Consider the following 25,182-nt stretch of genomic DNA (forward strand, 5'->3'; position numbering starts at 1 on the left):
GACTGATCTTTTGCAATGGTTAAGCAAGCAAACAACCAGAATGAAAGTAATGGCTTAAAACCAAAGCACACTGCTGCGTGTAGAAAAAAAAAAAAGGCCAGGATGTGAACACGCAGGTTTCAAGGAGATGTGAAGCCAATGCCCAGCATGTGATCTGAGCCGCCCTGAGTTACAGCTGCCAGCTCCAGGAGCATGCCATGACAGGTGGCCCCTTTGATTCTCCAGACTCACATGTTACATGTTCCATTTATGAAACTCAGCACTCTCAGTTCAGCAGAAGAGAAAATGATGGTACAATCAAACAAGGGCAAGTAATAACAAGAAATGTAGTGTAACTTTTAAACCTAGAAATCCTCAAATGCCAGCTCTATAAAGAGAGTGTTAGGATGTGGTAGGTTTTATATACTTTTTAAAAATTTGAAAAAAAAATGTGGCTGCTCTGTTTGCTTCATATCACTGTTTTCCGAACTTTTTTTTTTTTTTATCAGTCTGTGACTTTGTGAGATCTGTCCCCACACTCTTGCCCTGCCCTATTCTGACAGTCCCAGCTGCCTTTAAGACCCAGGCATGATGGAGTACCCTGGTGGCCTAGCAGGTAGGACTCAGGGTTCTCACCACTCACCAGGTTCACTCCCGGGTCTGGGAACTGAAATCCCACCTCAAGCCACTGCACTCCACACCTTCCCCCACAGCAAAAAAAAAAATACCCAGGCATGAACCTAAATGAGCCAGTCCACATAGTCTTCCCCTAGAAAAACTTGGGAGAAATAGGGGCAGTAGTGAGAAATAAAAAATTTAAACATAGCAAATAAAACTTTATTCCACAAAAGCAACTGCCTTGACCAGTTCAGTGCATAGCTATAACTTAGTAAATATTTCCTAATATCCGAAGAAAGTTAAGTAATTGGTCAAAAGAACAACAACACAACATATTGAAATTTTTAAACATTAAAGCATTGCCTCCTGCCATGAACCATAGTCTATCCAAACTTCTGCCAGAAATTCGAACATAGCTATGGAGGTGGTAACTGCTTCAGTCAAACAAGACACTTTTCTTTTCTTTTTTTTTTGTCTTTTTGCCTTTTCTAGGGCTGCTCCCTCGGCATATGGAGTTCCCAGGCTAGGGGTCCAATTGGAGCTGCAGCTGCTGGCCTACACCACAGCCACAGCAACACCAGATCTGAGCCGTGTCTGTGACATACACCACAGCTCACGGCAATGCCGGATCCTTAACCCACTGAGCAAGGCCAGGGATCGAACCCGCAACCTCATGGTTCCTAGTCAGATTTGTTAACCACTCTGCCACAATGGGAACTCCGGCTTTTTATAACCTGTTATTATCAGCACCCTCCTCCACACACACACACACACACACACACACGCACACGCGCGCGCGCGCACACACACACACACACACACACACAGAGTCAAAAATTGTAATAGAATTTGTATTCTGTGGCAAAAGCATGAAACGAAAGGGGATCCATGAAAGCTGGTGTCAGCTTTCAGTCATAATCATTTTCCCTGGGTCCTTGGGAGAAGCAGGGGTGAGGCCCATGATGGTGGGCCCTAAACCTCACTCTGCTTGTAGGTCTCACTTCTGGCACTCCATGTGCGCCCAGACACACTCTTCACTGAGCTGAATTTCTTTTGCTTTTCCATATTCAGTGTGAGGTATTAAGCAAAACCCCTGTTTCACTTTCAATCATTTTATGTAAAGTATTAAGGAATATATACCATTTAGCTCTAAAGCTACCCAAGTTTTGGAATTCACATGAATGGAATTCCCATTATGGCTCAGTGGGTGAAGAACCCGACTAGTATTCATGAGGATACAGGTTCGATCCCTGGCCTTGCTCAGTGGATTAAGGATCCATTGTTGCCATGAGCTGTGGTGTATGTCCCAGACACAGCTTGGATCCTGCATTACTATGGCTGTGGCATAGGCCAGCAGCTTCAGCTCAAATTCCAACCCCAGCCCAGGAACTTCAATATGGCACAGGTGCAGCCCTTAAAAAACAAAACAAAAAAAGCAAACACAAGAAGAGTCCAGAGCCTACTCTATGCCTTGTCTTGTGCCATGAGTTTGTATATATTTACTTTTAAGTCATAGCCTCTTCAATTTAATGAATAAACAGTGCTCAGAAGGCATTGGAAGATGTAATGCTCTAAAAAGGGAGTAGTATTACTTATGCCGTACTCAAAATGCAGAACCTGAATCTAAGCATGAGGAGGCATCAGACAACTCCAAAATAAGGGGCATTCAGTATAACATTGGCCAACACTCTTCAAAAATATAAATGTCTTAAAAGATAAAGTAGTCTGAGGGAATGTTCCAGATTAAAGGCTAAAGAGACACAATACCTAAATACAGTGCATGATCTTAGACTGGATCCTAAATTGGGGGGACAGGGTCTGGGGACGGTATGCATGCTGTAAGGATGTTATTGGGATAGCTGGAAAATTTTGAAAATAAACTAGGGATTGAATAGCGGTGTTATATTGATGTTAAACTTCTGATTTTGTTAATTTCACTGAACTTATATTAACAGAATACTGTTGATCTTAAGAAATAATCAGCTGAAGAGAGGAGTTCCCTGGTGACCTAGTGGTTAAGGACTTGGCATTGTCACTGCTGTGACTTGGGTTACTGCTATGGCTCAGGTTTAGTCCCTGGCCTGGGAACTTCCACATGCCATGGGAACAGCCAAAAAAAAAAAAATTCAACTGAAGAAAATAAGAATAAAGGAGTATAGTATCTGCAATCTATGGTTCATAAAAAACCAATAATATGGGGGGGGGGGAATGGGCTGGGGGTTTGGGATGGAAATCCTATAAAACTGGGTTGTGATGATCATTGTACAACTATAAATGTAATAAAATCCATTGAATTAAAAGCCAAAAATAAACAAATAATGCTAAATAAATACGTAACAAAACCAATAATATGTATGTATGTGTATATATGTATATACATACAAGTATATGTAAACTAGGTAGTGTGCAAATGTGACAAATGTTAAAATTGGTAAGTCTGGGTAAAGAGTATATGGGAGTTCTCATACTATTCTTGTAACTCTCTTATATGTTTGAAATTATTTTATTTATTTATTTATTTGTCTTTTTGTCTTTTGTAGGGCCGCACCCATGGCATATGGAGGTTCCCAGGCTGGGGGTGGAATCGGAGCTGTAGCTGCCCCCCTCTCCACAGCCACAGCAACACAGGATCCAAGCCACATCTGCAACCTACACCACAGCTCATGGCAGCGCTGGATCCTTAACTCATTGAGCGAGGCCAGGGATCCAACCCGCAACCTCGTGGTTCCTAGTCGGCTTCATTAACCACTGAACCACAATGGGAACTCCTGAAATTATTTTAAAATAACATGAAAGTTGAAGAAGGTTGTGGGACCATAGCTTACATTTCTACAATCAGATACCCTGAGAGATTTCCCTGTTGCTGACACTGAAACATGACCTTGAGCAAGGCGCTGATGACTAAGTTGAGATGAAAAATTTTACAATCGAGTTTTGCAAGAAATTTCCACTTTGAAAAGAATGCTGGAGACAGGCAGTCGGGTGTGGGGAGTGGTCATTAAATCTATTAGCTGTAATGAGGACTCGACCTCTATGTTTCTTCTTTATCTCTACTCCTGGGAATCCTTAAAACATCCTCCCTATTAGACTTACTTTCCATCAAAATTTGGCTTGACCCTCCGCCCCGGCTGTGGGGTAGGCATGTCACCCTCATGGCTTGCAGACCTCAGCTCCCCTTGAGGCCATGAACCCCCCCACCCCTGACTTTGTCTGACTGGAGCAGCACAAGCTCCAGGCCACTGCTTACCCTCTGGGGATGCTGTTCCTGTCCCTCTGGAGCTAGTCTGTGTGACGCACCGGCCACTGGCATGGGTGGCCAGTGAGCTCTGGCAATGGGCTGGTCTAAGTTGATGTATGCTGTATGCGTAAAGTACATACTGGATTTCAAAGACTTGGCATGAGAAAAATATAAGCTATCTCATGAACAATTTCACACATTGATTGCATGTTGAAATAATGTTTTAGAGTTAAGTTAAATGAAGCATAATATTAAAAGAATTTCAACTGTTTCTCTCTCTCTCTCTTTTTTTTTTATTGTGACTTCCAGGAAATTTAAAGATACACTTGGCTCACATTATATTTGTGTTTGACTGTGCTACCCAGATGGATCTGAGAAGATCCTTTTTTTCCCCTCCATGTTCACCCTCACATACTTCTACTGTAGCATCTCCACTTGGCTGCTGCCTCCAGCTGGTCTACAAAGCCTCATAAAGCCTGGAGTCCTTTTATCCTCAGTTTCTAGCATCATGCCTGACACAACTAACAAAAGGCATTGTGGAGTTAATCACTGATGTTCATTTTTTTGTGATCTGGTGAAATTCACATAATATTAACCATTTTAAAATAAACCATTCAGGAGTTCCCATCGTGGCTCAGTGGTAACGAACCTGACTAGTATCTATGAGGATGTGGGTTCGACCCGTGGCCTCACTCAGTGGGTTAAAGATCTGACATTGCCTTGAGCTGTGGTGTAGGTCGCAGATGTGGCTCACATCCAGCATTGCTATGGCTGTGGCATAGGCCAGCAGCTGCAGCTCTAATTCAACCCCTAGCCTGGGAACTTCCATATGCTGCAGGTGCAGCCCTAGAAAAAAAGACCCCCCCCCAAAAAAAAGTGAACAATCATTGGCATTGAGTACATTCACAATGTTATGCAACCACCACCTCCATCTAGTTTCCAAATTTTTTTACCACATCCACATCAAAATAAAACCTCATAGTCATTAAGCAGTTACTCCCCATTCTGATCTCCCTGCAGGCACTGGCAGTCACCAATCTGTTTTCTTTCCATGGATTTGCTTATTCTGGGTATTTCATATAAGTAGCATCATATAATATGTGACTTTTTGTGTCTGGTTTCTTTCACTGAGCATGTTTTTGAGGTTCGTCTGCATTGTAACATGCATCTATACTCCTTTTCTTCTTTTCTTTTTTTTTAGCTGTTTCCGAAGCATTCAGAAGTTTCCAGGGCCAGGGATTGAACCCAAGCCACAGTGCTGACAACATCAAATCCTTAACCAATAGACCACCTTTTTAAAAAGTGTCACTTTTTCAAGTCACATTATTTCCTCCCGCCTGAATGCCTTCTCCCCGTGCCTCTCTCTGTTTATCCAATGTAGCTCATCACTCAAGAACTGTCAAGTCATCCTTTCTCAATAAAGATTTCTCTTCATCCTCCACCTTCTTTGAACTCTTTCAGCTCTACGTACATGACTTCATTTACATACCAAACACCAGTGATGTGTCGAGTTGGTTTTTAAATAATCCAGCACATTATGGCGAGGGGAGTGGGATGGATGAAATGAGATTTGCCATATATTGATGACCATGGGAGCAAGTGATGGGTACGTGGAGGTTGATTGTTATTCTATCTATCTTTGTGTATGTTTCAAAGTTTTCAGGGTAAAAAATTTCAAAGAGTGTTTCATACTATTACATGTTCTATGAGTCTAATCCTCTCTATGAGATTTTATGCTCCTTTGAGGTCAGAGATTGTCACTCACGCTTTGGTGGGCAGTGGCCACCAGAGAAAAGCAGACCTCCACTGGTGCTTGCTGAATTAAAATCTAAATGAGGTGTTAACAGATTTCATCGAGGAGGCCCACTGGTGTAGTGGGTTAAATATCCAGCATTGCTGCTGTGGCATAGGTCACAAACTGTGGCTCAGATTTGATCTCTGGCCTGGGAACTTTCATAGGCTGCAGAGGGTGGCCAAAAAAGAAAAAATTTTCATTGAGAAAAAATTGAATTTAGGTGTGAGAATAAAGATCCAAGAGGCTCTTCCAGCTTCAATTTCCTGGATTTTCTTCTACAGTTAAAATCCCTTTTGATTTTTGCTCTGACCTCTTCTTGGGATTATAATTGATCTCCAGTGAATGAACACAAAGCACTTGCTCCAGTGTTCTGAGACATTTCTGGATAATCCGTAATAATCAAAAACCTGGAAGTCAGGTTTCCATTTGGATTTCTATTTCAGCCCCTCCCTTCTTTCTCTCGCCAGAGATCCCGTTATTTTCCTTTCCACTAATCTACAAGCACCAAAAGTGGAAAATGAAAAAGCCCATGCATCGTTTCCACATCCACATGTGAAACTTTCATGTCTTATTCTCCTTCTACACTAATAATTCAGAGAAAGTACTTTAAAAATAAAATGAGGACTTAAAATAGTATGATAATCCACATTTTTCTACACCTACAGCTTTTTCTAATTTCATACAGGCCAGTGACTCTGTAAGAAGAGCCATGGCAAAATCTGTTTGCTGTCAGCACCCCAAGACATAAACTCCTTTGCCTGGATCTAGTGTCCAATTCCTCCAGGTAGGAAATCAGGTTCAAAATACAACAGCTATTGCTGCTTTATGATTGCTGAGATGACCAGAAAAGGATGCCATACCCAATTCGTTTTTTCCTCTTTCCCTGAAAAGCTAGGGGAAATATTCTGGTGGAAGGGAAGCGTAATTTCAAAACTTAGCAAATCTTGAAACAAGGGGCTTTAATTACTTAGTCATGTGGGGAGCACCCAAATGGGAGAGGCCAAGGAACTGGACACAAAACAGAAGCCTCTGAGTCATTCGTTAATGCTTAAATCTGAAAATCGTGACTCTGATTATAACACATTAAAAAACCCACATTAGGACAAGGCAGTCACATGGGCTTTCTCTGTGAACTGACTCCTTTATCTTTAGTTTATTCTTGCCTTTCTGCTCTGCCAAGTATCGAAGGCTTTGTTTCAACAAGTCTTGTAAACTTTGAGATCTACTTCCCATCACTGCTCTCATAGCACACTGTTTTTATAAGCAGATTTTTTTGCTAAATCACCTGCTGGATAACTGTGATAGGAAAACGGCCCCTAGAAGATTCCTCATCCTAATCCCCAGAACCTGTGAACATGTTCTATGGCCAGAGGGAATCAAAGGTCGCAGATGGAATTAAGGTTGCTAATCAACTGATTTTAAGACAAGGAAATGAGACGTTCCCGTTGTGGCTCAGCGGGTTAAGAACCACACTAGCATCCATGATGAAGCGAGTTCAATACCTGGCCTCAATCAGTGGGTCAAGTATCTGGCATTGCCATGTCTGTGGTGTAGGTCGCAGATGCAGCTGTGACATAGGTCGGCAGCTGTAGCTCTGATTCGACTCCTAGCCTGGGAACCTCTATATGCCTTGGGTGCAGCCCTAAAAAGAAAAAAAAAAAAAAAAAGACAAGGAAATTAATCTGGATTATCCAGGTGAGACCAATGTAATCACCAGGGGTTTATAAGTGAGAGGAAGGAGCGTCAGTGTCGGAAGGATTCCGTGTGAGAGAGACTTGAGCCATTGGGGTTGGTGATGGAAGCAGGCCACAAACCAGGACACCTCAAGGAGCTGGAAAAGGCAAGGAAACAGATGCTTTACTAGATCTTCCCTGCTCCCACTTTAACATTGGCCCAGCGAGGCCCATTTCAGACTTTCAACTTCCAGAATGTAAGATAATAGATTTTTTTCTAAAATAGCATTTTATTTTACAGTCTTTTGTCTTTTTAGGGCCACATCAGTGGCCTATGGAGGTTCGCAGGCTAGGGGTCTAATCGGAGCTACAGCTGCCGCCCTACGCCAGAGCCACAGCAACGCCAGATCCAAGCCCCATCTGCGACCTACACCACAGCTCACAGCAACGACGGATCCTTAACCCACTGAGTGAGGCCAGGGATTGACCCTGAAAGCTAATGGTTCCTAGTTGGACTCGTTTTGGCTGCACCATGACAGGAACTCCAAGATCATAGATTTGTGTTCTTTTAAGCCTCCAAGTTTCTGCAAGTTCTGTAACAGGGGTGATAGGGAATTAAGCCAAGCTCTGTGTACAAGTTGTTTTTATCTGGCTTAAAAATACCAGTTAGAACTAAAAAATTTCCTAAAATTAAAGGTAACACACACACACCCCATTACCCCCACGGTCAGCTGTGACACCTGGGTGTGTCTGCCTCCTGCCACTCCCTTGTCCCCTTCTGGGTGGCTGCTGCCATCATCATAGCTCAGGCTACTCCTCAGGGGGGGCTGTGGCTGCATGAAGGGTGTCAGAAACCAGGCTGCTTAGAGGCAATCGAGGACATTCTAAAAAGTTGACTATAATTTTCTCAACATCAATTCCAGCAGGAAAGTCATGTCCGTAATACCAAGATATTGAGACAGTTCCCTTCTTTCAGTGAACTACTTCAAACACTTCACAGTATGAATTGATTTTTTTATTTTATTTTATTTTTTGCTTTTTAGGGCCGCACCTGTGGCATATGGAGGTTCCCAGGCCAGGGGTCCACTTGGAGCTGCAGCTGCCAGCCTACACCACAGCCACAGCAATGCCAGATCCGAGCCGCATCTGCAACCCACACCCCATCTCATGGCAACACTGGATCCTCAACCCACTGAGTGAGGCCAGGGATCAAACCTGCAACCTCATGGTTCCTGGTCAGATTTGTTACTGCTGTGTCACGATGGGAACTCCACAGTATGATTTTATTTAAAAAGAAAAAGGAAAAAAGCTTGAGGTTATTATTATTTTTAATGGCTTCACCCAGGGTATATGGAGGTTTCCAGATTAGGGGTGGAACTGGAGCAGTAGCTGCCAGCCTATGCCACAGCCACAGGAATGGGGGTCCTTAACCCACTGAAGGAGGTCAGTGATTAAAACCCACATCCTCATGGAGATTAGTCAGGTTCTTAACCCGCCAAACCACAATGGGAAATCCTTGAGGTGATATCTTACCCAAAATAGTCTAGTATCTGAATCCTACAAAGCAAGCTACTTGATATGTTATCAACTGTTGATTATCAAGCCATTGATCACCCAATTTATAAGCCTTTCAAATTAAGAACTTCTGGCATCTTCACCAACATCCAGCTGTTTACATTTTGCCTGTTGCCTTGGTTGTCATCATCACCCCCTTTGAATGGGACAGGGTTGGAGAGAAGACATAAAAGATTTGATCACTGTGTCTGTCACCCTAGTTAAGATTTGGTTATAGAAGAGTCTGTCACTTCCAGTTTATTTAGAATCAGAAGGAGCTAATGTGGCCCAAAATAGAAGCCAGAACTAATTGTAAGTAGCACAGGGAAAAGATATTTTTAAAAAATCAACAGCACATTTTCCCTAAACTGAAAAGCTTTTTTTAATTATGAAAGTTACTCATGTTTGTTGTAAAAAGCAAACGGAACTATATAGGTTATTCATATTACATAAAACTAACAATCCCATTATTGACTTACTCGTCTATGTTTGAAAACGCTTTTGTTTCTGTTGTGCATATGCTTCCTTTCCAGCTTTTTTCCCTTCATATTTGCTTCAAAGGCTGTAAAAGCAGCTCTAAAGAGCTTGCATGGCCTCAGGGTAGGGAGTTTCACAGACTATTTATTTCTATTCCTCATTAGCACAACTGAAACATAAACCATTACCCCAAATTTTATCCAGGGCTTCGTTTTTTGTTTTTTTTTTTTTTTTTTTGCTTTTTTGCTTTTTTAGTGCCGCAGCATATGGAGGTTCTCAGGCTAGGGGTCTAATCAGAGCTGTTGCTGCTGGCCTACACCAAAGCTACAGCAATACCAGATCCGAGCCATGTCTGCAACATACACCACTGCTCATTGCAATGTGGGATCCTTAACCCACTGAGTGAGGCCAGGAATTGATCTGCAACCTTAAGGTTCCTAGCGGATTCATTTCTGCTGTGCCACACCGGGAACTCCAACCAGGGCTTCTATATAAGCTGAAAATGGTTATGTGGATGTGACTTAGAGAATGATCATGTGCAGTAAAGTGTTGAGGGTGTCACATTTTCTGCACATTCTGTAACCAGAAACAATGTGATAAAAACTTATGTTCAAACTCATTTTTATATTTAATGCCTGCTTTATGTAACATGAAATAAATAGGCTGTATGTTTAATGCAATTGACTCAGTGACAGATCATAAAGAAGTGTTTTGGGAGCAGGCATCAAAAAGGATTCAGGTTGGCAGAGTTCCCATCGTGGCACAGCAGAAACAAATCCAACTAGGAACCATGAGGTTGTGGGTTCAATCCCTGGCCTCACTCAGTGGGTTAAGGTTCTGGCATTGCTGTGAGCTGTGGTGTAGGTCACAGACTCAGCTCGGATCCCCCGTTGCTGTAGCTGTGGTGTAGGATGGCAGCTGTAGCTCTGATTGCACCCCTAGGCTGGGAACCTCCATATGCTGAGAGTGCAACCCTAAAAAGCAAAAAAAAAAAAAGGGGGGGTGATTCAGGTTGTGCCAAAAGTTACATGGAATTGCCCAGTTATCCTAAAATGCACTTTGGAGTAAATTGCTAAACTACCAGAAGCTGTGCAGCTGTTTCAAACACCTTCTGGTACGACATATGTTTTCATCCGTATACATCATCCATAATTTCAAGTGATGTACAAGGTCTCTTCCCATCTTTGTGTCCTCTTGGGGGAAGGAAATGTGTAAGCATTAGCTACAACTAGGAAGAACAGATCATCTAAATTGTAGCAAAAGAAGCATAACTGTGACATCTCAACATGATCTGTGTGAGTGAATCAGTAAAGGAAATATATGCAGCAAGTTGATAAGCAATGAGACTGGTAATTGAAATTTGGGGAAGGATATCAAAACAGGGTCCAGAGGACAGAAAGTCCTTTAACTAGAAATAGGAAATCACAACACTGAAATGGTGTGCATTTGAAAAGTGAATAGATGCTAAGAGCGAATGAGTCAGAAGCACATGAGTTCTAAGTGGTTGAACTCCAGAGAGCAGATCAAGCAATGCTGTTTAATACCATCACATGATCTGCCCCGAGGCCCAGTATTTCATTAAAACAAGGAACAGGGCGCAGCAGAAGCCAGGAGAGCACTGTTCTTAGTGGATGGAGCCAGAAGAGTTACAAGTTAAACCTTGATTTCCCGGGTCTGTGAAGATTCACCATGGAATGTCTCTACTGTTTTCTGGGATTTCTGCTTCTGGCTGCAAGATTGCCACTTGATGCCGCCAAACGTGAGTAACTCAATTTCTGTGTTTAATCCATTCTCTGGCTATTAGCTGAAGTCATGGGTTTGTCTGAAGTAACACTGTCTGAGCCAGAAGTTGGACTTGAGGAAGCATTTATGCTCACTTGTTTCTTCTCCTGGAAACCACTGGGGATATTGAAACTCTGGCAAAATGGTTTCAGTTCCATTCTTTGCTCCAGGCTCTTGGAAGGGAAAGACATGCGATGCAGCCCCTCTCTGGTGGAGCTTTTTCCCATCAAAATTGCCACCCATTCTATTGGAGACTGTGGGGGGAATAGGGCTGTGAAGGACCAAGTCCCTGGCCTGAGAACACAGCAACTCGCTACCCACTAAAATTTGTCTGGTTTCTATCCAACAGGGTAGAGCCCTCAGATAAAAGGTCCCAAAGTCTGGAAACAGGCTTTCTAATAATCCCAACCCAGAAGCTGGTGCCCATCCTGCTGATACGTTTCACAGGCCTGTGGGGGTTTGCTGCTGCTGTAGTGAGATTATGAGAGAAGAGCTGAAGCCCTGGGTCTCTTTTCTAGTTAAAAGACTTTAACAGTGTTCATGCACAGGTCAATAAGATCAGAATCATTGGCGGTGGGGTCGGAGCGTCCTTGCCTAAAAAGCCCCTCTTGGGAATTCCCACTGTGGCTCAGTGGAAACGAACCCGACTAGTATCCATGAGGATGTGGGTTAGATCTCTAGCCTCAGAACTCAGTGAATTGATCCAGCATTGCCACAGAGCTGCAGTGTAGTTTGCAGACACGGCTCATATCCCACGTTGCTGTGGCTGTGGTATAGGCCAGCAGCTGTGGCTCTGATTCGACCCTAGCCTGGGAATCTCCATATGCCTCACCTGTGGCTCGTACAATGTCCTCTTGTGATTGGGATGGAAGCCAGAGTTGCTGAGCCACTGAGAGGCCCACCATGTGTAGTGGCCATGCCAGCTGCTTGGCTTATATCACGCTGTGGTCCCCACCACCACCTTTGTGGAGCAGATGGCCCTCACGCACTATTCCACAGGTAAGGAAATGAGAAACCCAGTTCTAGGTTTTCACCTCCTGGGCCCAGCTCTGAGCTAATCCCCAACACATGTACACACCTCCCTCTCACTGCTCCTACAGGGAGAGAAAAGCCTACTGCAGGCGGCCCTTGCAGAGCGCTGCTGGGTGGAGGAGTGAGAGAAGGAAGGGAGAGAGCCGCTCCTGGACCCCAAGCTTGGGCCGGTTCCCAGGGGTGAGAAAGAGGCCCAGGGTTGAGGGGGCGCTGGGGGCACCTGGAGCCCCGGGTAGTAGGGGGGCCGGGCTGGGGACCTAGGGTGGGTGGAGGGGAGGAGAATGGCGGGAGGAGAGTTCTTTAGCAGGTGCTTAGACCAGAAGCTGGGGCACCTTAGGCCCAGGGAGACTCTCACCCACGGTCTGCGGTGACTGTCACAGGACAGGAGGGGGGCCCTCGACCTTGACCAGAGAGCCCACATGCAGACATGCAGGGGCTGCGCTGGTGGGACGGGAGAGCTGCTGCCTGGGATTTGGCACATGTAGGGGTAACCGTGCCGCCAGAGGCCTGGCAACAGCCAAAGGAGGCTAGCGCTGGCCCCTGCCCCAGATAAGGGGACATGGGCTGCAAGAGAGAGCAGGAAACTCGCTCCTGACAGTCCAGCGGTAAGAGGAAGAAGCTTCTGTGCCAACCACTGCCCTTCCTGCCAGCCCTGGTGCTGGACCGGGAGTGGCCTAGCTCCCCAGAGCTTTCAGTCTTTGTTTGCAAAACTGGCTCATAGCGTTCCTGTGAGATCAGCTAACAAGTGCTAGGAATAGGAGTGGTGCCTGGTAGCAATTGTCTTATCTCAGTGTACCCCCCAGACAGATCCCCCACCCAGAGCCCGCAGTTGGGGAGATGGAGGGACAGAGAGCTGCAGAGTCAGTGCGGAGCCCCTGCACCTGATTCTAGCCTTCTGTCCACCAGCACCTGCTGGCTCTGCTCAGTGAAGCAGATCAGCCTGAGCTTGTCTGGGAAGTTGAGAACAGAAGCCCAACCTATTAGCAATGCGTCAAAACCGGCTGTGCCCGCTTCACCTTGCCTTAAGACTAAGCATCCTGACCAGAAAAAAAGAGGATGAAGGGATTTCCTTGCCATTTTCCATCATAGCCCTGGTAAAAGGGAGGAAGGAGAAGGTACTGACAAGCAATTCACTAATGGCCCAGCAACTACCTTTCTGGCATCCAAAGGGTAGAGGGAATGGCCACAGTAGTGCTGGGTGTGATCCCACTTAACTTCACATCTATTCCCCCTGCCCCCGCCAACCTCTTTTTTTCTTTTAAAATCTTACTATTGGGTTTTTGTTGTTGTTGTCATGTGTGTGTTTTAATCTTTTTTAGGGCCGTACCCAGTGCATATGGACATTCCCAGGTTAGAGGTTATATCAGAGCTACAGCTGCCGGCCTACGCCACAGACGCAGCAACACAGGATCCTTAACCCACTGAGCAAGGCCAGGGATCGAACCTGCATCCTCATGGATACTAGTCGGGTTCATCACCCCTGAGCCACGAGCAGAACTCTGTGTTGTGTTTTTCAATTCAGCTTTTTATTTTGAGGTCATCGTAGACTTACATTCACTTTTAAGAAAGAGTGCAAAGTGATCCCACTGTATTGTACCCTTTACTCAGTTTCTCCCAGTGGTAACATCTTACAAAGCTTCAGTACAATGTTGCAACTAGGATACTGACATAAACAGAGTCCAAATACAGTACAGTCTCATCACCACAAAGATCTGAATCCACTTCCTTTGCCCACTCTACCACACCCCCAGGCCCTGGCAATCTCTAATCCACTCTCCAATTTTATAATTTTGTCACTTCAAGAATGATAGAGAAATGGAATCATACATATGTAATTTGGGATGATTGGCTATTTTTACTCAACATGATTTATTGAAGAGTTTGTTCCTATTTATCATTGATTAGTATTCCATACTACATGGATCAACCACATTCGTCCAATGAAAAATTTCTGCATTGTTCCAGCTTGAACTACTATGGATAAAGCTGCTGTGAAAGTTCAAGTACAGGTTTTTATGTGAACCTAAGTTTCCATTTCTCTGGGACAAACGCCCAAGAGAACAGTTGCTTGGTTGCATAGTAATTGCATTTTGAGATTCACAAGAAACTGCCAAACTGTTTTCCAGAATGGCTGTACCATTCCCATCAGCAGTGTATGAGTGATTCATTTTCTCTATGTCCTTACCTACATCTGATGTCATCATTTTTCAATTTAGTCCTTCAGATAGGTGTTTATTTGCCATCTGTACATCCTCATTTGTGAAATGTCTGTTCATGTCTTTTACCTGGATTGTTTTTTTAACGTTGGGTTTTGAAAATCCTTTATATTTTGGAGATACTATTTCTTTGTTGGAAATGTGGTTTGCAAATATTTTCTCTTAGTCTGCAAATGGCCTTTTATCTTCTTCACATGGTATTTGAGAGGAAAAAATTTTAATACTAATCAGGTCCAGTATATCAACTCTTCCTGCTAAAGATTATTTTTGATGTTAACTTAAGAATTCTTGCCTACTTAGAGCCTTACACTTTCTCCTATGCTTTTTACTTTTTTACAATCTTTGTTGAAAGGCTATCTTTCCTTCATTGGATTATTTTTCCATTTTTATCAAAAATCTGTAGGGCAGGAGTTCCTATCGTGGCGCAGTAGAAACGGATCTGACTAGGAACCGTGAGGTTTCAGGTTTGATCCCTGACCTAGCAGAGTGGGTTAAGGATCCGGCATTGCCGTGAGCTGTGGTATAGGTCACAGATGTGGCCCAGATCCCTCGTTGCTGTGGCTGCGGCCAGCAGCTGTAGCTCTGATTCAACCCCTGGCCTGAGAATTTCCATATGCCATGGGCGCAGCCCTTAAAAGCAAAAAAAAAAAAAAAAAAATTCAGTAGGGCATATCTGTGTGACTTGATTTCTGGGTTCTCTAGTCTGTGGTATGGACCTATGTGTCTATTCCTTGTCACTTTCCTATTAGGTTTATATTTTTCCTTGACTTGTGACATTTAAAATCAGAGGAGAAGCCTGTGTTTGGATTATGTTTCTGGAAACACTGACTTTCACTGAGGATCTGAGGGAGAGGAAGACTTTAGAATAATAGAAAAAACTGGTCCTGGGAATCAAAAGATGCAAATCTTTATTTCCACTTGACTAAAGATAACTGATCATACTACTTTTCTAGACCTGAATTTCTTCATCTGTAATTGAACTAACTAATCTTAGTTCTTTCCATATTGAATATTCTACCATTTTATGACTCAATTCAACTGAATTTCCAGTTATAAACCTTTATAGATAAACATGCCTGTCCTGCCCTCACTTAGTATCTGTTTCCAATAGGAACAGTCTCACAGTATCACAGGGCATCTGAGTTTTGCCTGATTTGAGAGCCCAGAGAAGAAACATGGCCTGAAATCACATAGCCTGTTGAATAGCTGGTTCAGTGAGTCTCAGCTCAATGTTCTTTCCCAATCATCTGCCTCCACTACAAGAAGGGAGTTAAGTCCTGCTCTCTCCTCCTACCAGCAAGGAGGGGTACAAGGCAGAGTTTAGTGACATCCACTCAGTATGGCTTCTGTAAATACTTACTAAATACCACTCATATGGAAAGCCTTCTCCAAGATTTAAGGGGTTCCTGTCGTGGCTCAGTTGTTAATGAACCCGACTCAAATCCATGAGGATGTGGGTCTGATCCCTGGCCTTGCTCAGTGGTTTAAGGATCCAGCATTGCTGTGAGCTGTGGTGTAGGCTGGCAGCTCCAGCTCCGATTCAACCCCTAGCCTGGGAACCTCCATATGTTGCGAGTGCGGCCCTGGGGGGGGCGGGGGGGAAAGAGCAAAGAGACTGTGTTTCTGGCTTTGAAACAATGGCCAAGACAATACCCAAGACTATATGACCAGATGAGAGAACAGTTTATGGTAGTATATGATTAGGGACTGGCTGAGGGTTACAGACAATGGAACTTTTGCCTGTGATTAAAATAATACTCAAATAGGTTGAGCAAGACATTTAGTATCTCAGTCTGTCCAAAGGTAGACTAGAGCAAGAGCTACACATCATCAAGGACTCTTTCTTTTCATCCTTCCTTTGTGATGCCTTTGGTGGGTTGGCTTGCTTCCTCAGATTTGTGTCCTCATGGTTAAATATGGCTGCCTAGCTCCAGACATTGTACTATTATCCTACCATTTCCAAAATCAATTCTCAGGAGGAAAAACTAGAGTTTGTTTTCACATTTCTTTTAATAGAGGAGGAAAAGCCTTCCCAGAAGCCTTTAGCAGACTTTCTTTCATGACCCAGGACCTAATCATCTGTTTCCACCCAAACTGTAAGGAAAGCTGGAAAAGTGAGCCCCTGGAATTTTGAATCACTGTGGTAGAAACACTGCAACAAGAGAAAGAGGAGGAATGCTGGCAAGAAGCTGCCTGCTACAATCTACAAAGAAAGGATAATGTCAACACCAGACTTGTCAGAAAAGACAAAAAGACGTCAATGTGAGATTGGAAAAAAAATTTTAATTTTTTTAACTTTATTGGAGTATAGGTGACTTAATTTCAGCTGTGTAGCAAAGTAAATCTGATACATATTTTCATTCCTTTTCAGATTCTTTTTCATATAGATTATTAAACGGTATTGAGTAGAATTCCCTGTGCTATTCAGTAGGTGCTTGTTACCCATCTGTTTTATACACAATAGTGTGTATATGTCAAACCCAAGCTCCCAAGTTTTCCCTCCTCCTGCCCTCCTTTCCCCTTTGGTAACCACAAGTTTGTTTTTGAAATCCTTGAGTCTGTTTCTGTTTTGTAAGTTCTTTTGTATCATTTTATTAGAATCCACGTATTAGTGATCTCCTATGGATTTGTCTTTGTCTAACTTATTTCTAGGTCCATCCATGTTGCTGCAAATGGCATTATTTTGTTCTTTTATGGCTGAGTAATATTCCATTGTATATATGTACCACATATTGTTTATCCATTCTTCTGTTGATGAACATTTAGACTGCATCCATGTCTTGGATACTGTAAATAGTGCTTCAGTGAACATTGGGGTGTATATATCTTTTCAAATCATTGTTTTCTACAGATATATATTAGGAGTGGGATTGCTGGATCATATAGTAGTCTTATGTTTAGCTTGTGGGTTTTTTTTATTTTGTTTTTAGGGCTGCACCCACAGCATATGGAAGGTCCCAGGCTAGGGGTTGAATCGGAGCTACAACTGCTGACCTATACCACAGCCACAGCAACTCGGGGTCCGAGCAGCGTCTGACCTACACCAGAGCTCACAGCAACGCCAGATCCCTGACCCAGACCCACTGATTTTTTAAGGAATCTCTATACTGTTCTCCATAGTAGTTGTACTAAGTTAACATTCCCATTAACAGCATAGGAAGGTTCCCTCTTCTTATACCCTCTTCAGCATTTATTGTTTGTAGACACTTCGATGGCTGTTCTGCCTGGTGTAAGGTGATACCTCATTGCAGTTTTGATTTGCATTTCTCTAATAAGTAGTGCTGTTGAGCATCTTTTCATGTGCTTTTTGGCCACTTGTCTGTGTTCTTGGGAGAAGTCTATTTAGATCTTCTGACCATTTTTTGATCAAGTTTTTTGTTTTTTTGATAAAAAGCTATATTAAATGTTTGTATATTTTTTAGATTAATCCCTTGTCGGTCACTTTGTTTGCAAAGATTATTCCATTCTGTGGGTTATCTTTTCATTTTTTTATGGTTTCCTTGGTTGTGAAAAATTTGTAAGTTTTTTTTGTTTGTTTTTTGGTTTTTTTTTTTTTTTTTTTTTTTTGCTTTTTAGGGCCACACCTGAGGCACATGGAGGTTCCCAGGCTAGGGGTTGAATCAGAGTTGTTTCCACTGGCCTATGCCACAGCCACAGCAATTCCAGATCAGAGCCACCTCTCTGACCTACACCGCAGCTCATGGCAGTGCCAGATCTTTAACCCACTGAGCAAGGCCAGGGATTAAACCTGTGTCCTCATGGATACTGGTTAGATTCATTTCTGCTGAACCACTACAGGAACACCGCAAAAGTTTGTAAGCTTAACTAGGTCCCGTTTGTTTATTTTTGTTTTTATTTTCATTACTCTAGGAGGTGGTTCCAAAAAGATGTTGGCTCTGATTTATATCAAGGAGTCTTTTGCCTATTTTTTCCACTAAGAGTTTTATAGTATCTGGCCTTACATTTAGGTCTTTAATCCATTTTGAGTTTATTTTTGCTTATGGTGTTAGAAGATTGGAAAAATGTTGAGAAGAACTAGAATGTTATAAACCCTTGCACAACCACTCAAAACAAAACAAAGAGCCAATAAGCCAATGACGAAGATGAAATGGAATCCAAAAACAATCCCAAAAGGTATAAGAAGAAAAAAGAGGGATAAAGAACAGATAGGATGAGTAGAAAACATCATGTAGATAAATCCCACAATATTGATGATTACATTAAATGTAAATTACCTAAACACTCCAAAAAACAGGTGAAGATTATTAGACTAGATTTTTTTTTCTTTTAAGGGCCACACCCACAGCATATGGAGGTTCCCAGGACAGGGGTCAAATCAGAGCTGTAGCTGCCGGCTTACATCACAGCCACAGCAACACCAGATCTGAGCCACGTCTGTGACCTACACCACAGCTCATGGCAACACTGGATCCTTAACCCACTGAGCAAGGCCAGGAATCAAACCTGTGTCCTCTTGGATGCTAATCAGATTCGTTTCCACTGAGCCATGATGGGAACCCCTAGGCTAGATTTTTAATTTTATGGCTACACCCTCAGCATATAGAAATCCCCAGGCTAAGGACTGAATTCAAGCCACAGCTGTGACCTGTGCCACAGCTGCAGCAACACCAGATTCTTTCTTTAACCTACTCCGCAGAGCTTGGGATTGAATCCACCTCTGCAGCAACCAAAGCCACTGTGGTCAGATTCTTAACCCACTGCACAATGGAAACTCTTACACTAGATTTTTTAAAAACCCAACAATTTGCTATCTATAAGAAACCCACTTCAGATATAAAAACATATATATGTTGAAAGTAAAAGAATGGGAAAAGATGTACCAGTTAAATACTAAGGACTAATATCAAAGTATTCTTCAGAACAAGGTATATTACCAGAGAAAAAGTTGATTCCTAATGATAAATAATACTTAATAATTCAAAATAAAACTTAAGAATACATAAAGGAAATACAACTGAAAGACAAAATTGGCAAATCCATAATTACAGTTGAAAGTGTTGACATTCCTCTTTCAGTAATGGAACTAACAAGCAGACATAAAATCTGTAGGAACAGAGAAGTCGCCAAAAACTACCAGCTTGACATAAGTGACATTGAAAAAACATGATACCCAACAACTATAGACTACCCAAGTGCATAGGGAACATTCACCAAGACAGACCATATGCTGGGCCATAAAAAATTAGGTTGTTCGGAGTTCTCTTCATGGCTCAGTGGTTAATGAACCCGACTAGTATCCACAAGGACAGGGGTTCAATCCCTGGCCTCACTCAGTGGGTTAAGGACCTGGCATTGCCATGAGCTGTGGTGTAGGTTGCAGACACGGCTTGAATCCCGTGTTGCTATGGCTGTGGTGTAGGCTGGCAGCTACAGCTCTGATTCAACCCCTAGCCTGGGAACCTCCATGTGCCATAGGTGTGGCCCTAAAAAGATGAAAAAAAAAAAAATCAGATTGTTCAACAGTGGGCCCTACAGTACCGGTATGCATCTTTGTAATCCTGGAGGCATTCCTCAGCCTGGCATTCCTTTAGCCAAATAAACATTTTAGGATGGGAAAAGATGCAAAAATTGGTCTGAAGATCATTGACATGAGTATTTTCCTAATGATACTATATCAAATCCAAATACTTGAGAGGACATGTTTTGAGAAATCAAATGATGGCTAAGAAATACACTCAAGGAGTTCCCGTCGTGGCGCAGTGGTTAACGAATCCGACTAGGAACCATGAGGTTGCGGGTTCGGTCCCTGCCCTTGCTCAGTGGGTTAACGATCCGGCGTTGCCATGAGCTGTGGTGTAGGTTGCAGACGCGGCTTGGATCCCTCGTTGCTGTGGCTCTGGCGTAGGCCGGTGGCTGCAGCTCCGATTAGACCCCTAGCCTGGGAACCTCCATATGCCGAAGGAGCGGCCCAAGAAATAGCAACAACAACAACAAAAAGACAAAAAAAAAAATACACTCAAAAAATTTCCTCAATTCATGTAAAGTGCATCAAGAGATAGGGTCCGATTATTTGTATGCAAGATATTTCCAGTACACATTTTTTAAAAAGCACTCTCTATCTGATTGACATATTGGAAATATTATGTATGTGCCTTCCAAGCTGATTAAATGAAAAAAGTTGCTCTAGCCATTGTTAGGTCATATTAAATGAGGAATGGAGTAGACAAAAAATATGTTCTTTCAAATGTTGTTACAGGGTTTCAGGATGTGCTGAGCAATGAAAGACCTTCCAGCTATATGAGGGAGCACAACCAATTAAACGGCTGGTCTTCAGATGAGAATGACTGGAATGAAAAACTCTATCCAGTTTGGAAGAGGGGAGACTCAAGGTGGAAAAACTCTTGGAAAGGTAAATCAGAAGATTCCATCCAAACAATTGTAATTTCCTGTAAGTTAGTCTTATAGATTCTGGACTCTGAGATCCACAGTCTCAGAGGGTGATGTCATGTTGCTTTTGTGAGTGGCAATACTGTAGTGGGAGGCACATGGATTTAGCAGTCTTTTCTTTTTTCTTTTTTTGATGGCAGCATGTGGAAGTTCCTGGGGCCAGAGATCGAACCCTCACCACATTAGTGACCAAAATTGCTGCAGCAGCAACATCAGATTCTTAACTGGCTGTGCCACAAGGGAACTCCCTTGGCAATTTTTTCTTTTTCTGAACAACGCCACTTTCCCTTAACCCCTCAGCAGTTAATGAACCCAACTAGGATCCATGAGGATGCAGGTTCAATCCCTGGCCTTGCTCAGTGGGTTAAGGATCTGGAGTTGCCCTAAGCTATGATGTAGGTGACAGATGAGGCTCAGATCCTGAGTTGATGTGGCTGCAGCTTAGGCTAGCAGCTGTAGCTCTGATTCAACCCCTACCCTGAGAACTTCCATATGCTGCAAGTGTGGCCCTAAAAAGCAAAAAAAAAAAAAAAAAAAAAAACTACTTTCCAAACCACACACACAGTTTAATCTTCTTAGACATTTATAAATTGGTAGCTCTTGGAATATTTTGGAGAGCAAGCAGGTTTGCCTCAAATTTGTATAACTAATGTGGGAATGTCATCTTTAGAAGTTCTAAGATTCCAGAGCAGTTTTTGACTGTCTCAAAAATGTGGATTGTCAGTGAATTTTTCCGGAGTTCCTGTTGTGGTCCAGCAGGTTCATATTCATGAGGATACAGGTTTGACCTCTGGCCTCGCTCCATGGGTTAAGGATCCACCATTGTTTAAGCTGCTGCATACACCTTTAATAACCTATCTCCTGGAAGTTCCCTTGTGGCACACCTGGTTAAGGATCTAATGTTGTCACTGCAGTGGCTTGGGTGGCTGCCATGGCACAGGTTCAGTCCCTGGCCTGGGAAACTTGCATATGTTGCAGGGATAGTCAAAAAAATTAAAAAAAAAATGCTTATCTCCTCAGTCTAGTTAAACAAATGTTTTATTATTTTAAGTGTTATTTCTGTGGTTAGAGAATTTTTTTTTAAATTTTGTTGCTACACCTGCAACATAGGGAGGTTCCCAGGCTAAGGTTGTCTTGGACCTGCATCTGAGGCCTACGCCACAGTCACAGCAACACTGAATCCAAGCCACATCTGGGACCTATGCCACAGCTGTGGCAATGCTGGATCCTTAACCCATTGAGTGAGAGCAGGGATTAAACCTGTATCTTCACAGAGGCTATGTTGGGTTCTTAACCAGCTGAGCCGCAATGGCAACTGCTAGCGAATTCTTCCACTGGTCTGTCGTAGTTTATTCATCTTTGAGAATGTTCTACTCTGACAGGAAAAATAATTTATTGTAAATTGGCAGAAGGATCCTCAGTTCCTTATTGGTAGATTTAGCTTTACTTTTTAAATTTATCAGTAAAAGGGAAAAGAGATGTTTGATCATTTCATTCCCCTTTTCTATGCCCTAGGGGGCCGTGTGCGGGCAGTTCTGACCAGTGATTCACCAGCACTGGTGGGCTCAACTATAACATTCGCGGTGAACCTGGTTTTCCCCAGATGCCAAAAGGAAGATGCCGATGGCAACATAGTCTATGAGAAGAACTGCAGAAGTGGTAAGGACTGTTACTCCCCTCACAGGAAGAAACTAGTTCTCTGACCTCCTTGAGACCCATCTCGTAAACCTTAATGCTCACAGGTACTTCTGTAAATGCGAGATGCTGCAATCGCCCCTTGTCACCCCCTCCTCAGATTGGATGACAGGGAGGGTGAGTATGTCTCCTCGACAACATCAGCCAAACCCCTTCAGCCAACTGGTGGCTCTCTGCTGCTGGGAACGCTCTTCAAATCTACAGTGTCAGGCTCAGCTTTTTCATAGTGTCTGGTTGTCCAGAGAATACCTTGTGGATTCTCAAATTTTGGTTTTATTACTTGGAATTCTTCTGGCTACTCAAAGAATATCCAATCAGGTCAGTTTCTGCTCACAAACATTTCTTAAGCTGTGTGGCTAGCACAAACACTAAAATGTGTATATTTTGGTTTTGCTTTGCTTTTTAAAAATTATTTATTTATTTGCCTCTTCTAGGGCCTCTCCCGCGGTATATGGAGGTTCCCAGGCTAGGGGTCTAATCAGAGCTGTAGCCGCCGGCCTACACCACAGCCACAGCAATGCCAGATCTGAGCGGCGTCTGCAACCTACACCACAGCTCATGGCAACGCTGGATCCTTAACCCACTGAGCGAGGCCAGGGATCGAACCCGAAATCTCATGGTTCCTAGTCAGATTCGTTAACCACTGAGCCACAATGGGAACTCCTTGCTTTTCTTTTAAAGCAGATTAAGTTCTTTGTACATGTTAAGGAACGCACATGATTACAAATACATCAAAGGAAATTATCTTGTTGGAGCTGTTCATTCTTAAAAACTCAGCTAATTATTGAGATTCTTTAGTCAGTAACAAGGCTAATAAGTACAGCTATGATTTTATTCAGAACTTCTATAATTACTTCTGGTAATTAAAAGGTATTGTATTTAGGAGTTCCCGTCGTGGCGCAGTGGTTAACGAATCTGACTAGGAACGATGAGGTTGCAGGTTCGGTCCCTGCCCTTGCTCAGTGGGTTAACGATCCGGCGTTGCCGTGAGCTGTGGTGTAGGTTGCAGACGCGGCTCGGATCCCGCGTTGCTGTGGCTCTGGCATAGGTCAGCAGCTATGGCTCCAATTCCACCCCTAGCCTGGGAACCTCCATATGCCGCGGGAGCGGCCCAAAGAAATAGCAAAAAAAAAAAAAAAAAGGTATTGTATTTAATAATCTGTGCAATTTTTCTTTCTTTTTTTCTATAAAAGTTGTTTCTTATGAATGTTTTGAATGACACTCTTGCCCTCTGAGCATTATTATGTGATAGTCCTTGTTACTTATGAAAAGTTTTACAAAGTATCCCCGCTAAAAGAAACTAGGAATCTTTGAAAAAATGACTGATTCCAGGTGTGGGGCAGGGAAAGTACCTGTTGAACAAGGGAGATCTTGTGGCAGAAAACAAAGGAGTAATGGGGACAGGTCATAGGGATGCAGAAGGCAGCTTGAGGGGCTCCTAGTGGCCATGTATGGGAAAATTAAAAAAATAATAATGGCTGTAGTGGATTGATAAACAAAAAGGCTCTGTATAAATGTCAGCGACTTTAAAAAAAAAGAGGGTGAGGGGATTGTTCTAGATGAAAAGATACTGCTCATGAGTCTTTTAAAATGGAAAATGTTGGAGTTCCTCTCGTGGCGCAGCAGTAACAAATCCGACTAGAAACCATGAGGTTATAGGTTCAACCCCTGGCCTCACTCAGTGGGCTAGGGATCTGGCGTTGCCGTGAGCTGTGGTACAGGTCGAGGATGTGGCTTGGATCCTGTGTTGCTGTGGTGTAGGCTGGCAGCTATAGCTCTGATTTGACTCCTAGTCTGAGACCCTCCATATGTCACACGCACGGCCCTCAAAAATTAAATAAATAAATAAATAAAACAAAATGGAAAGTGTTGGAGTTCCCGTTGTGGCTCAGTGGTTTAAGAATCCAACTAGTATACATGGCTTTGCTCAGTGAATTAAGGATCCAGCATTGCCACAAGCTGTGGCATAGGCCGGCAGCTGTAGCTTGATTTCAGCCCCTAGCTTGGCCCCTTCCATATGCCGCAGATACAGCCCTAAAAAAACAAAAACAGAAAGAAAGTTTTTCCTATTTGCTTCCAGCTAGGTAGCTAGTTAGCTTTTTTCTCTAAATCATTTGAAGAAACAAAATAGCCAAATGGAAGGTGCGACCCTTGCTTAGACTGTGGTTAGGGATGGTGACAATGTGGGTATGTAGGAGAATGCCCTTAGGAGGAGATACGGGCTGTAGGCTTTAGGAGTGGAGAGTCATAACGTCAAACGAGTGGGGGATGGAGTGTATCACAGTAAAAAGATAAAGCATCCCCCAGTTTGGTTTGAATATGGTTGTGACTTGGAGACCCCATATGAAGATAAATAAGTGATATCTCTAAATTTTCCTGAGTAATTGCTTTATGTAAAACTCTGAAGAGTTCCCCTTGTGGCACAGTGGAAACAAATCCGACTAGTAACCATGAGGTTGAGGGTTCAACCTCTGGCCCTGCTCAGTGGGTTAAGGATGCAGCATTTCCATGAGCTGTGATATAGGTTGCAGACACGGCTTGGATCCCACGTTGCTCTGGCTCTGGCATAGCTACAGCTCCAACTAGACCCCTAGCCTGGGAACCTCCATATGCCATGGGTGCAGCCCTAAAAAAAAAAGCAAAAAAAACAAAAACAAAAAACACTCTTTGAAATACAACATGTAGGCAAAAAAAAAAAAAAAAAAGGCACAGATC

The 25,182-nt window shown here is 43.1% G+C and overlaps 1 protein-coding gene across 1 annotated transcript in view; it reads left to right on the forward strand.

The window, feature by feature from the left end:
* The first annotated feature begins 10,905 nt into the window (after positions 1-10,905).
* The window catches only part of GPNMB (glycoprotein nmb), a 32,542-nt gene continuing 18,265 nt past the window's right edge, over positions 10,906-25,182 (forward strand). The window contains exons 1-3 of the mRNA XM_047752939.1: positions 10,906-11,093; positions 20,582-20,734; positions 22,288-22,431. Of these exons, the coding sequence (XP_047608895.1) occupies positions 11,024-11,093; positions 20,582-20,734; positions 22,288-22,431 (367 nt within the window). The 5' untranslated portion in view covers positions 10,906-11,023. The remainder of the gene's footprint in view (positions 11,094-20,581; positions 20,735-22,287; positions 22,432-25,182) is intronic.

This window comes from Phacochoerus africanus, chromosome 11 (genome assembly GCF_016906955.1).
Source record: "Phacochoerus africanus isolate WHEZ1 chromosome 11, ROS_Pafr_v1, whole genome shotgun sequence".
Taxonomy (NCBI): Eukaryota; Metazoa; Chordata; class Mammalia; order Artiodactyla; family Suidae; genus Phacochoerus; species Phacochoerus africanus.